This window comes from Mytilus californianus, unplaced genomic scaffold, assembly GCF_021869535.1.
Source record: "Mytilus californianus isolate M0D057914Y unplaced genomic scaffold, xbMytCali1.0.p SCAF_1, whole genome shotgun sequence".
Classification (NCBI taxonomy): Eukaryota; Metazoa; Mollusca; class Bivalvia; order Mytilida; family Mytilidae; genus Mytilus; species Mytilus californianus.
In genome coordinates, this window is record NW_026262581.1 from 48,358,894 (window position 1) to 48,372,641 (window position 13,748).

At 32.5% G+C, this 13,748-nt stretch overlaps 1 protein-coding gene across 1 annotated transcript in view; it reads right to left on the minus strand.

Annotated features, from left to right (window-relative positions):
- Positions 1 to 13,748, minus strand: part of LOC127722138 (E3 ubiquitin-protein ligase rnf213-alpha-like) — a 115,453-nt gene that overhangs the window by 25,093 nt on the left and 76,612 nt on the right. Inside the window, exons 55-64 of the mRNA XM_052229015.1 lie at positions 12,706 to 12,954; positions 12,161 to 12,278; positions 11,380 to 11,654; positions 10,262 to 10,382; positions 9,360 to 9,476; positions 7,111 to 7,218; positions 2,374 to 2,427; positions 1,851 to 2,048; positions 1,099 to 1,201; positions 379 to 413 (exon numbers count right to left, since the gene is read on the minus strand). Coding sequence (XP_052084975.1) covers positions 379 to 413; positions 1,099 to 1,201; positions 1,851 to 2,048; positions 2,374 to 2,427; positions 7,111 to 7,218; positions 9,360 to 9,476; positions 10,262 to 10,382; positions 11,380 to 11,654; positions 12,161 to 12,278; positions 12,706 to 12,954 — 1,378 coding nt within the window. The remainder of the gene's footprint in view (positions 1 to 378; positions 414 to 1,098; positions 1,202 to 1,850; positions 2,049 to 2,373; positions 2,428 to 7,110; positions 7,219 to 9,359; positions 9,477 to 10,261; positions 10,383 to 11,379; positions 11,655 to 12,160; positions 12,279 to 12,705; positions 12,955 to 13,748) is intronic.

Below are 13,748 nucleotides of genomic sequence, written 5' to 3' on the forward strand. Positions count from 1 at the left end.
GAAGATGAATCTTCTTCAAGCAGATTTCCAAAATGCGCTGTGAACCAGGTTGATAACCTATTCAACTAAGTAGACTTCAAACTTGTGCAGTTGACTGATAAAAGAAAACTAGTGCAAAGGCAAATTGTAGATGAAAAATTTGAAATGTAACAATTTGTTGGTTCTCTTGCTTGTACTGTTTTTAATTTTTTCATATCTGAGTCCATATATGGTATGGTTTTTGCTCACTGTTGAAGGCCGTAGAATAAACTATAAATGTTTACATCCAACTGGATGTATCAACTGGTTGATAGTTGTCTTATTAGCAATCATACTACATCTTCTTGTGTTTATTCAATGAAGTTATCTTCATTACAAGACTGATAAATATATGCTTACATCACCAATAACATACAGATGACCATTTGGACATCCTGAAAAAAAAATGCAATTTAGTTACATTTCAGCAATATATAACGCCTATTTTATTGATCAAATTTCTTTCTAAATGAAAGGTTTATGAAAATGTTAATATTATACTTTGACCCTAAATCATACTTTTTTTTGTAATTATTTTGTCCATTGTGTTACAAGGTCTGGTTGTTCTATGTACTTTTTTCAACAAGCATTGAAATAGTTTTGGAATCCTGTGTTTATAATTTCAATTGTACCATAATAGGACATATATTTTTTGGAAATGTTACCCCTGATGGAAGCATTCTACTGTTGTGGTAAAATTTATAAACTTCACATTATAAATTTGCTAACATAAATAACTTACTTTTTTGGAAGAAACATGTCATACAATTTTTTTTTTAATCTGAGATCTTTTAAATAAACATACACCAATACACAAACCATGAAAGTGCTGTAGCACATTCAACAATATAAGGGTATCCATTACCTATTGTGATATAATATTTTATTATCGCTGTCACGGGGTTTAAATGTTTGGACAAACCTCCCAGCTGAAACCCCAAAATACCATTAAAGACTATCAGATTCAAGTTTCTGAGTGATGTTTGATCATTAAAGTCAGTGCATCATGACCCTTTAAAACCAACTTCAGAGATACCCTGGCTACGGACTAAACTTTTTAGTGAACATAATTGTACTTACTGTGAAACACTGGATTTTCACTGCCATCAACTGGTCTGGATGCCAACAGTGCATCCTTAATCAGATCCAAATCGTCCTGAGGCATTGTGGGAAAATAAGATTCCTAAAATAAAAAGTAAAAAGAAGAAATATTGGCTGGATGGACATGAAACATTAATTTGAAGGAAAAAAAATGTAAAAGTCAAATGTGGATCTAGGATTTTATAAAAGGAAGCCACCAGCTAAGCAATTCTAGAATTCTAGGAGTTGACTTGTAAAAAGTCTCTGCATTAAGCATATATGTATCCCCAAAAGGGAGGCTGGGCCATTCCATCCCCCCAAAAAAAAAATACGCCTTTGGGAAATTTATTTAGGTTTAAAAAACCATTCTGTTTTAGAAAACAAAACTTCTTTATTAAAGTCACTTAACCTAAGTTTTTATTGTGTTCTACTAGAGTAATATTCGTTTCAACAAATTTCATATGTGAAAAGACAGTACAATACTGGAAAGACCCAGTATTGAACAGTCCTATCATATATGAAACAGTAGCATACTGGGAGAACCTAGTAAAAAATAACTTTGCAACAGACTTGTGACTCTTTTTTAACAAAATATTATACAATAAAAATTGATGAACAGTCAAACTGAAAAATTTATGAGTTACACGATCATTTATTTTAAGTTTTATTATAAAAGGAGTCAAAGAATTTGGTAAAATAGATCTTGTTTGTTCAATAAAATTTAATATGAATTTTACAGAACCTTGTCTTACCATCATGAGCTCTGGGTTGTTGGCAATGTTTATTAGGGGAGATAACCATGTTTGCTTTTCAGGTATTCCTCTGAAAAGAACCATGCAATGCAGCAACAGACAACACAATCCTTGCTGTCCAAGATCTAAAGCAGGAGAAATGTTTTTGTCAGCATCATGTCTCCAAACACTATTTGTCAGTAGATCCCTCATGAGTTCCTATTAAATATTAGTAAAATGCCATTACATGAAAAAGTAAATAGATATAGGATATATAGATCTAGAAGAGCACAAGTCCAAAACATGCACAATTTACCGAAATAAGCACAATTTACCAAAACTGTACATTTCACTGCATCATCTTCAACAAAGTCTGTTTGGGTCAGGTGATCTAAAAAGCACCAGATAAAATCAATACTGAAATGTTCAGTTTAAAGGAAATAAGTTAAATCGAGAACTGGCAAATCTTTTTACTAGTTACTGATATAATCTTATCTTGAAAACCAGAAGCAAACATTGTTTTAACTCTATCAGTGCTACTCACCTTGTTTTGTATCTTATTACAATTCATTAGTGTCTTCTGCAAAAACTGCTTTACCTAAAAAAAATAAAAAATAAACATACAACCGATAAAAGTTCATATAAACAATAATGAATTTCTGCTACTATAAATTTCATTAGATTTTAATGCATGTACCTATTACTGAATGGCACTATTCTTAAACAACCTACATAATTATAAGATATTTTTAAACAGATTTTGTGCCCTGATATTGGAATTCTGTTTCTTTACTGTAATTGTTTCAGATGAATATTACTAGGAAAAACATTAGCGGACAAGTCACAAAATGGGTGCATGATAAAACAAGAGTGCAACACTTGAATGTCTTCCCTGCTTTAGTGATCATGACTGAATTTAAATTGTCTATGAAAGTCTTAGAGAAAAGGTTATACAACAAATACTACATAAAATTAACATTATCTATGATCCATGTAAATGAGGTTAAGGTCAGATGAACCCTGTCAGACAGACATGTACACATTGCAATCATTCCATATACCACATTTAGCTAACGATAATAGTTGCCAACTCACATGATATTTGTGTGTAATACACGCTTTTTCATCGGTTTACACACGAAGATTTTGTCACATGGCCTATACACGCTTTTTTGTTGTATTGATTTTTTTGTCATAAGTGATATCGCGATTCTCTGGTTTTTTCATAAATAGACGATAAATACCGAAAATTTTGAAGTATTTGTTGGGTCGTCATTGTTTATTTTTCGATATGGACGAACAACAAAAGCCCTTCAGGTAAGTTTGTGAGTAGTTTTTAAGGTTTTGTGACTCTCTTTCTTTCAAATTCACTTTGTTCAAATGTCCAGCAGAAAGAGGTCCCTTTCTGGACCTGTACCATTGTCTAAAGAGCAGAGTGCTAAGCGAAAATGATACATGTGTACGTACCAAAAAAGTTGGGAGTCCGAGTTTAAAAGAAACAAAGAAAGTGATGGAGGGCTAAACAATGCATTGTGCACCCTATGTATCTCTCATATTTATATTTGATCATCTGCAAAAAGTGACATAGTCCGACATTCAAAAACTCATGTAAATTTTTGAATATGTGCCTAGTTGTGTTGTTTTGAAAGAAGCAAAACCGGCCACTGTTGAATACAATAAAAGTTTACAGTAGAATATTATTTTCTATATTAACAAATTTGTTTAATGTTCATATAAAAAAGTCCTCATCTATGTCACATGTTTTCACACGCCTTTTGACATGTCAAGCCATGTCAACCAATGAACACAGAAAATGAGATCAAGGTCAGCTGAAACCTGCCCGACAGACATGTACACCATGTATTTCAAATATAGATGACCTACTGCTTATATTATCTGAGCTACAGACTTGAACACAAAAACTTAACCTCGATCAGTGATCCATGAAATGAGGTTGAGGTTAGGTGAACATTATCTAACAGACATGTAGACATTGCAAGGATTCAATATACCAAATATAGATATCCTGTAATTCATAATTAGTAAGAAATTCACATGAAAAAAAAAAAACTATATAGTTTTTATAGCAGTCATTGAACAAATGAGATCAAGGACAATGGACTACGACAGACAGAAACTTCATAACAGAAGGCATCTGTTTCCAATGTATGAAGCATTCAGGTCTTCTAGCTTCTAAAATATATAGCTCTATACAAATTAAAGAACCTTAGTGAGCGCGCTCACATACCCCACGTCCCCACATTGTCATTGGAGAAGTAAAATATGTGTAAGAAAAAAAAATTGTATAAGAAAAAAAAATTGAATCATAATTTCCTGTCAATATGCACATCTACATAGTATGTCCTTATTATCTACAAAGGTTTCGTGAAATTCTGTTGTGTGGTATCAGAGGAGTTGCGATGACAAACTGTTGCAGTAGTACATTAAAGTAAATAAGTTCAAAGGGGCGTAACTCCTAGAAAAAAAATTGAATTGCAATTTCCTGTTGATATGCACAACTACATAGTATGTCCTTATTATCTAAAAAGGTTTCGTGAAATTCTGTTGTGTGGTATCAGAGGAGTTGCGATGACAAACTGTTGCATAGTACATTGAAGCAAATAAGTTCAAAGGGGCGTAACTCCTAGAAAAAAATTGAACCGTAATTTCCTGTCGATATGCACATCTACATAGTCTGTCCTTATTATCTAAAAAGGTTTCATGAAATTCTGTTGTGTATTATCAGAGGAGTTGCGATGACAAACTGTTGCATAGTACATTGAAGCAAATAAGTTCAAAGGGGCGTAACTCCTAGAAAAAAAATTGAACCGTTATTTCCTGTCGATATGCACATCTACATAGTATGTCCTTATTATCTAAAAAGGTTGCATGAAATTCTGTTGTGTATTATCAGAGGAGTTGCGATGACAAACTGTTGCATAGTACATTGAAGCAAATAAGTTCAAAGGGGCGTAACTCCTAGAAAAATAAAATGCTCCGCAGGGCGCAGCTTGATACGACCGCAGAGGTCGAACCCTGAACAGTTGGGGCAAGTATGGACACAACATTCAAGCTTGATACAGCTCTGAATTTGGATTGTGATTAAATATTTGACACAGCATAGGTTTCTGACACAGAATGAATGTGGTCTAAGAACTTAAAAATTTTAAATTGGACATTCACCTTTTATGGTCCAATATCCAAAATCTAAATACATGGTTAGATTCAGCATATCAAAGAACACCAAGAATTCAATTTTTGATGACATCAAACAAAGTTTAATTTTGGACCCTTTTGACCTCAATGTGGACAAAGTTGATAACGGGCCCAAAAATCAAAGTCTAAATACATGGTTAGATTCAGCATATCAAAGAACCCCATATATTCAATTTTTGTTGAAATCAAACAAAGTTTAATTTTGGACCCCGATTTGGACCAACTTGAAAACTGGGCCCATAATCAAAAATCTAAATACATGTTTAGATTCAGCATATCAAAGAACCCTAAGAATTCAAATTTTGTTAAAATCAAACTTAGTTTAATTTTGGACCCTTTGGACCTTAATGTAGACCAATTTGAAAACGGAACCAAAAATTAAGAATCTAAATACACGGTTCGATTCGGCATATCAAAGAACCCCAATGATTCAATTTTTGATGAAATCAAACAAAGTTTAATTTTGGACCCTTTGGACCTCAATGTGGACCAATTTAAAAACGGGGCCCAAAATCCAAAGAACCCCAATGAAGATCCATACACTTACACACAAGTTATTGTCATGAAACTAGAAAAATGCTTGTTTTTTGCCCCTTTTTTTGCCCCTAATTCCTAATATTTTGAGGCAATTACCCCCAAAAATCAATCCCAGCATTCCCTTTGTGATATGGAACCTTTTGGTACCATGTCAGAGAGATCCATACACTAACACACAAGTTATGTCTGGAAGTTACAAAAATGCTTATTTTTGGCCCCTTTTTGGCCCCTAATTCCTTAACTGTTGGTACCATAACCCCCAAAATCAATCCCAACCTTCCTTTTGTGGTATTGAACCTTATGGTAAAATTTCATAGAGATCCATTCACTTAAACTAAAGTTAGAGTGCGAAAAACCAATGTGTCTTCGGACAACGCCGGACGACGACGACAACGCCAACGTCATACCAATATACGACCGCAAAAATTTTTGTGGTCGTATAAAAATTGAACCGTTATTTCCTGTCGATATGCACATCTACATAGTATGTCCTTATTATCTAAAAAGGTTTCATGAAATTCTGTTGTGTATTATCAGAGGAGTTGCGATGACAAACTGTTGCATAGTACATTGAAGCAAATAAGTTCAAAGGGGCGTAACTCCTAGAAAAAAAATTGAACCGTAATTTCCTGTCGATATGCACATCCACATAGTATGTCCTTATTATCTAAAAAGGTTTCATGAAATTCTGTTGTGTATTATCAGAGGAGTTGCGATGACAACCTGTTGCATAGTACATTGAAGCAAATAAGTTCAAAGGGGTGTAACTCCTAGAAAAAATATTGAACCGTAATTTCCTGTCGATATGCACATCTACATAGTATGTCCTTATTATCTAAAAAGGTTTCATGAAATTCTGTTGTGTATTATCAGAGGAGTTGCGATGACAAACTGTTGCATAGTACATTGAAGCAAATAAGTTCAAAGGGGCGTAACTCCTAGAAAAAAAATTGAACCGTAATTTCCTGTCGATATGCACATCTACATAGTATGTCCTTATTATCTAAAAAGGTTTCGTGAAATTCTGTTGTGTGGTATCAGAGGAGTTGCGATGACAAACTGTTGCAGTAGTACATTTAAGTAAATAAGTTCAAAGGGGCGTAACTCCTAGAAAAAAATTGAATCGCAATTTCCTGTCGATATGCACAACTACATAGTATGTCCTTATTATCTAAAAAGGTTTCGTGAAATTCTGTTGTGTGGTTTGAGAGGAGTTGCGATGACAAGAAACAGGACTGACGGACTGACGGACGGGTCAAAAACATTATACCCTCCGCAAACTCGTTGCGTGGGGTATAAAGTATTCTGATGCCTGAGTGAATCCTTATGTTGTACATTCTTTTAGTTTTGATGCAGGCGAGATTAAAAAGGAGCTAAAAGATGTCAGGTAAATGACAATTTTACTTTTATACTGATTAACCATTCATTGAATAAATTTAAGGGTTGTTTTGCTTTTGTGTTGATGGATGCTGTCTCAATTACATACAACTCTCCTCTCCTTTTATTCCTTTTTTAAATAACAACCTACTTTTTGTGAGAATTGCTGTTGTGTCTCCTCATACAAGAAGTTCATAGTGAATTCTCTATAGACAACTAACAGGAATCTCACTTCTGTTTTCCATTTGTTTTTCTTTGTCTACAATAAAAACATCAAAATATTTCTCACTTGTTCTTCAAAACAATACATTTTAAACAATTTCCCAAAAGCAGAGTTATTTCAAGCAGGAACTGTTTAGCCTTCTAGAGCACCTAATGTTTACCCCAAATTTTCCATTTTCAATTGGTTCATTTTGTTCAATCTATAGAATTTGACTGTTATTTGTTCACCATTTTTCTTTTGGCAATAGAACTATCTGTCTTTTTTTGACTGCTGATTTTTTAATCCCCCCCCCCTCCCCCTGGACTTTTCTACAACTTTGTTCAACATAAATTTGACATTACATCTGTTTTTATTACAAAACTCAAACTTAAATACATTGTCAAACTTTTCTGTAAAATATGCTAAATGATAATCTACAAATTTGAAATTATTATAATTTGAGCAATTCAGAAATTTAAAATTTGTGCAACATGAAAGAGCAGAAGGAGTCTCACACTCTCTTAAATCTGAAGTGCAGAGATGATTATACAATAGTATACCATATATTTAATATGAACACATTCGCACAAAGTCAACATTTTTTTGTCAATAAAGGATGACTGTTTAGTTGAAGTCTCAATTATGTATGGAAATGAAAAAGACATAACTGCACCTATTAACAGAATATCAATTACACTTTTACTGCACTTTGGTCATTTTTCAGTATGACGGACACAAATGAACCTGCCAGTGCCATAAAAATTATGTCTTAACAATGTCTTGCTTTGAAACATGTGTTGCAAGTGAAGCAGTGCTTCCTCATACCTAGTAGATTTATAACCGCTTTTCATGTAAGCTAAGTTAGCAGAGTGGTGGCTTACTGTGCAAGGGGTCTTGGGTTCGAATCCCAGTTGGTACAGTAATGAATTTTGGAAGGCAAATCATGTTTTCTGGTTACAAACTTGGCGCCCAACAAAACATCCCACGGTTAGAAGAAATACCTAGTCAGGAGAAGTGATGAAGATATTGTCATTATGGTACAGTCAAACCTTGTTATGTCAAGTCAAAGAGACCAGACCAAAGTATTCGACTTATCCGAGGTTTGACTCATCTGAGGTCGAGTGTGTTGTCATAAATTTAGAATGCATGAAATAAGCTACAGTATGAGATTTGAGTAAACTAGACACTTTGAACAGTGTGCCTTTTTTCGATATGACAATTTATGATTGTGTATTCAATCTCCATATTTTTTTTGTCCTTCATAATAATTAAACACAGAAGTACAGATACAAATCATGCATAAAAAAGTCATTAGTATACACAAATATTTACAAAGGTCGGTCACTATAAATTATGAAATCACTCCCGGAACGAAGCAAGTTCTGAACTGTCTCTGATGAGGTTGTCTGCTTTACATCAAATCATTACAAATTTATCCTAATTGTCTTTAATAATCCTTTTATTTATTGTAAATAATGAATTTTTATTTTAACAATTCATTTAATCTCGGCTGGGTTCATCTAAATTCGTTTCGTTTTTTTATGTCAGGTGAAATACGTTCAACACACTCACGTTCTGCTTGGACGATCAACAAAGGTGTTAATTATCGGTCACCATAAACATGTCATTTTAACTGTTATACAGACAAGTATGTTTATTCAGCTTTAATCTCTTTTGAAAGATACAAGGCTACATAAGAAATACATCGAATTTGAATTTTTATTATTATGTTCACATTCTTCGTAAATTCTTACTTTCGAACTTCGAGGTCAATTTACATTAATTTTACATCGACAGAACTAAAAAATTTACTTGACGTGACCAAGTATTCGTATCAACCAAGTTCGAGTCATCAGAGGTAATGATCAAATGGAAATTTTACCGGGACCAAGAAATTACTTCGACTCATCTGAGTTTTCAACACAACCGAGTTCGACACAACGAGGTTCGATTGTATAATGACTTTTGAGTGGGGAGAGTAGCAGTGCTACCCTTTACCTAGTAGATTTATAACCACCTTCCAATAGCTGTGCAAGTGGAGTAATCCTTTAGCTCAGTTGGTAGAGCGGTGGCTTACTGTGCCAGGGGTCCTGGGTTCAAAATCTGGCTGGTACAGTAATGAATTTTGGAAGGCAAATCATGCTCTCTGGTTCAGAACCAAGAAAAAATTACTGCTGTAGTAAAAAAAAATCCCAAACCTGTAATAAATTGACGATCTTCTTATTATCTTCATTTAATGCTGCCTGAACAAAATTTTCTCTCATTTGTGTGTAGCCTTCTCCACAAACTATAAATCTGTCATGACATTCTTCTTTCTAAAATAAAAATTATAAACAACCTTAGACTTACACAAATGTGTGACTAGGTTATTGAAGAGTTATCTCCCTTTCCCCATTATCCTAAGGCATTTATAGCATATAAAACAAGGACTTTATTTATAGAAAAATCATTAATTCTGTATAAACTTTGGATTTATTTGGCAAATAGTTAAAAGCAATTTCTAATACAGAAGATTCATTAATTTATTTCCTGTAATGGGGATGAATTTTCTTGGATAAATGATTTTATGTTTTTGACAAACATTAAGGGAATAAGAAGGTTTTATTGATAAATATGCAATGTAAGAGTTTTGTTTAAGTAACAATTCACACCATCTTTAAGACTTTTATACAATGTTTTAAGGTAAGGTCCTTCGTTTGAAATATCTGTTATGATGAAGAATAGCAATTAAACGCATTTCCTTTGCTTTGTACATTGTTATAATAATTTTTCATATGTTTATTTACTCTTTCTCCATGTTCACTCAATGTATGTGATATTACTTCACTCTTTCAAAACTAGATGAGAAATATAGAAAAAAAAATAATCCAGGAATTCCAAAATTAAACAATATTCAACTAGTGACTTTACCTCAAGTCAATTCAGGCATATGAGAGCACATTATATTGAATTCTTGATCTTTGGTTTTTAATAATGTTTGAAAAATGAAACTTTCTCTTTTTCTCGGTATCATCACTTTGTTTATACTGTACTGTCAGCAAAACTGCATGTTGTCCGAGGAGTGATAATACATCTTACTGCAAAAAGAAATAAAATTTACTTGATTGTTCTGAAGTTCTGGTAAGTTTATCCATCTTTTCATCGCCATATCACATCCTGTACGTATTGTCTGGTAACAGTCAGTACCATAACACCTGCACAGGTACTTTATAAAGTAACGTCTGAAAGAGAAAAAATAAACAACCTAGATTTGATGTACCAAGAAGTGCTGCAGTCACTAACATAAGAATTGCTTATATCACTATAATGCTTTTATGGCAAACAGTACTAGTAGGTCCGTGGACACAGTCATCGTCTTTTTATTTTTGTTGTCTACAAATAGAGTCCCTAGTGTGGACAGTGTATAACTTGAAAATTTTTTTCATATACCTTCCAAAATTATTTCTTTATATTTTATGCAAAAAATAGTAAGTAGGGGGATGAAATTACATGTAAAAAAAATTTGGTGCATGAATTTTTTATGTAAAGTAGTAATTTGGTCCAGTTTGAAAAGGTCAAAAATTAGTATGTCTGAAGCTGTCAAACTGAATTACAGACCCCCTTAACATAAAATTGTCCATATTTCGAGTTAAAGCCGATAAACTTTTCTATAATTTTGATATAATTTGTCCCAAAAGTAGTACACTACACTGTAAAAATCTTTTTTCGATAGAGCAGGTGTGATTTTTGTCTAAAAGAAATGCACAACGAAATAACTGTGTTCTCGGGCCAGTATGTTAGGTCATGCAGGATCATATTCCTACAGCTAAATGTCTTTCATGTTCTTTGTTTTGTTGGGTTAGCAAAAATAAAACCAAATATTTATATTCATTTCAACCTCAATTTACTGAAGGTGATAGAAATCAAAGCATACAGTTTCTGTCTTATAGAAAACAACTTGCCAACACTGTTTGGTGTAGAATTCTGCAGTTCTACATGTGCATTTTAAATGATTTTCACATGTTGTGTTAACCAACTTTCATATCAGTTGTTCTTTTTTTTTTTTAGATTTGACCTGTTTGGAAAATAATCAACTATTTAAACCAAAATTAATAGGTGAAACTGACATTTTAAAACACTGAAAACGCTTCATATAAATTTCAATTATTTCAAGTTTTTGGTGTAACTGTTCTATTTTTATCTCTCAAAAACCTTAAAATAATCTCTTTGAAGTTTTACCTAGGCCAATTTGATCCACATTCTTCACACAATTTTCCTACTGCCTCAAAAAGTCGTTTTAACTTTGTGTCAGACTTGACAGTCTTTTCTATGAATGATTTATACATTAAGTTAGCTGCCACACTTAGAGCAAATCTAGTTTGAGATAAGTGTTTGATGTTTTCTAACAGATCATCAGCATCTATTTGTATCTTTTTACAGGAGTTCCTCAACATTTCTGTTGCTGCTTGAATTAGTGTTTTGTTTTCTTCCGAGTAACGTTGGTGACAGGAATCCTGAATAAAATTGTGAGAAATATTTTGAACAACAGAACAAATATACATATATGGATGAATTAAAAAACTATTAATTCAGAATGTTTTGCATGCATTTATTGTTGTGATATTTGCTGAACAATGGGCAGAAATGCAGAATTATTTTTGTGATTTATAGATTATAGGAAATGGTGCAAACATTGAATGATGCTTACCAAATTTTAATTGCCAGTTTTTTTTGTGAAAACCTATTCCCTCTCAATTCTAACATTTATAAAAACATTCCAAAAATTTCAGAATTTACATAAATTAAGAAACTGGTACAAAATGTAGGATCCAGTCAAGTTATTATTTCCTTTATTTGATTTAAGGATTAAAAGAACTTGTACCGCATGCCTGAAATCTACTTTTCCTTCACATTTTCTGACATTGTCATTTTTCAAGATTTATAACTGCACATTGCAGTGAAAAATCATATCATTAATGGTGTTTTTTTTTAATTCTTCCATCAATTCATGGAAACTTACTTCCATACACTGTAGAACCAGATGACACAGACTGTGAGATTGTTCACTGGTAGTAGGATCAAGCAATCTTAAAGCTCTTCTGAAATAATTCTCCAGGTGTTGGTGAACCTCTGGACCACTGTTTAAAAAGAATAATATTTAACAAATGATCAATATTGAAGTTCAGGAGTAAGTAAATGTAGTTTTGACTTGATAGGTAAACTATTTCACAACTAAAATTCAATTGAAATACGCCCACTAAACATATCACAAGAAAAGTAGTACTGATTTGCAAACTTTTCTGAGACATTGCTGATATAAACAATTGATAAATTTAATAAAATCTGGCAAGAATTGAACATGTTTAATAGAGGGCTTACAAGACCGAAGGGACAGACAGATGCATGCCCAGTAATTCCATGTCTCCTACAAAGTGTTGGGTGAGGGACAATTAAATATTTTAAGTTACAAAGTTTGTTAATAAAATATCACTTATGAATACATTTTTATAAAAATGTTTGTATTAACAAAATTTCTATATCTAGATTATAAAATATTTTTAGTACCTTGTTTGCATCAAATGTTGTAATAGAAATGATCGGACAACTGGAGTAGAATCAATACAATCATCGAAAATTGTCAGCTGCTTAGTGACCTCTTGACCTTTCTTTGTTTGTACAGTAATGTATGACAGGAGTTTGTTTACTATGTCATTTGATGGGGGAGTTCCTTCGGCAAAGCATAACTGGGAAATAACTTCCATAAAGAAATTATTACATCGTCTTCTGAAATCCTGGTATGCTAGAACATTTTCACTAGGATAGAAAAATTTTAATATTAAACATGTTAAATAAATGACAATTCAGGCTATAGACTCGAGGAAAATGTATGTATGTATGCTTTGAAAGTGTTATTTTTTTAAAATCTATTGCAAATATATTTTGTACAAAAACTAGAAAGTATTTGCGAAAAAAAACAATAATATAGAAAGAATTTCAATCTAATTCCATATAACGACATCTATGCAAACACAATTCCAAAACTTTCTACATTTAGATTGTTATAAAAATTGTTGAATTCCAGTTCTGTTTTATTTTTTTATCACCTTTTTTCTTCTTAAAGTCATGAGACAAGCTTCTGGTGATTACAATGTTAAGGAAATTATTGAACCAATGCATATATACTAAACTAAGTCATCTGTGTACATTTTTTTTATTTATTAGGAATATGTAACATATAATCAACAAAATTATTTCATTCATGGATCGTTGATCAAAAACTTTGGATGCTATATATAAATTAACTTTCAGGCTCTTTTCAATAATTCTATACCTGTACATTTTTGAAGAAAAGGACAAAAATATATGATTTTCTTTTCAAAGAAAGTCTATGTACACATGATTTATAGTAAAACCTAGCCATTCAAAAGATATAAAACATATTCAACTTTTTTAAATCCATTTTCTTAATCAACGTCAATCCTGTCAATCACAGGTAAACAAGGTCAAGGTATCACACACCCCTCCAACTTATATTATTCATTTACTGTGGAATCATTTATTTTCGTGGATTGCTGAAAACTTGCATATTCGTTGATATTTGATTTCGT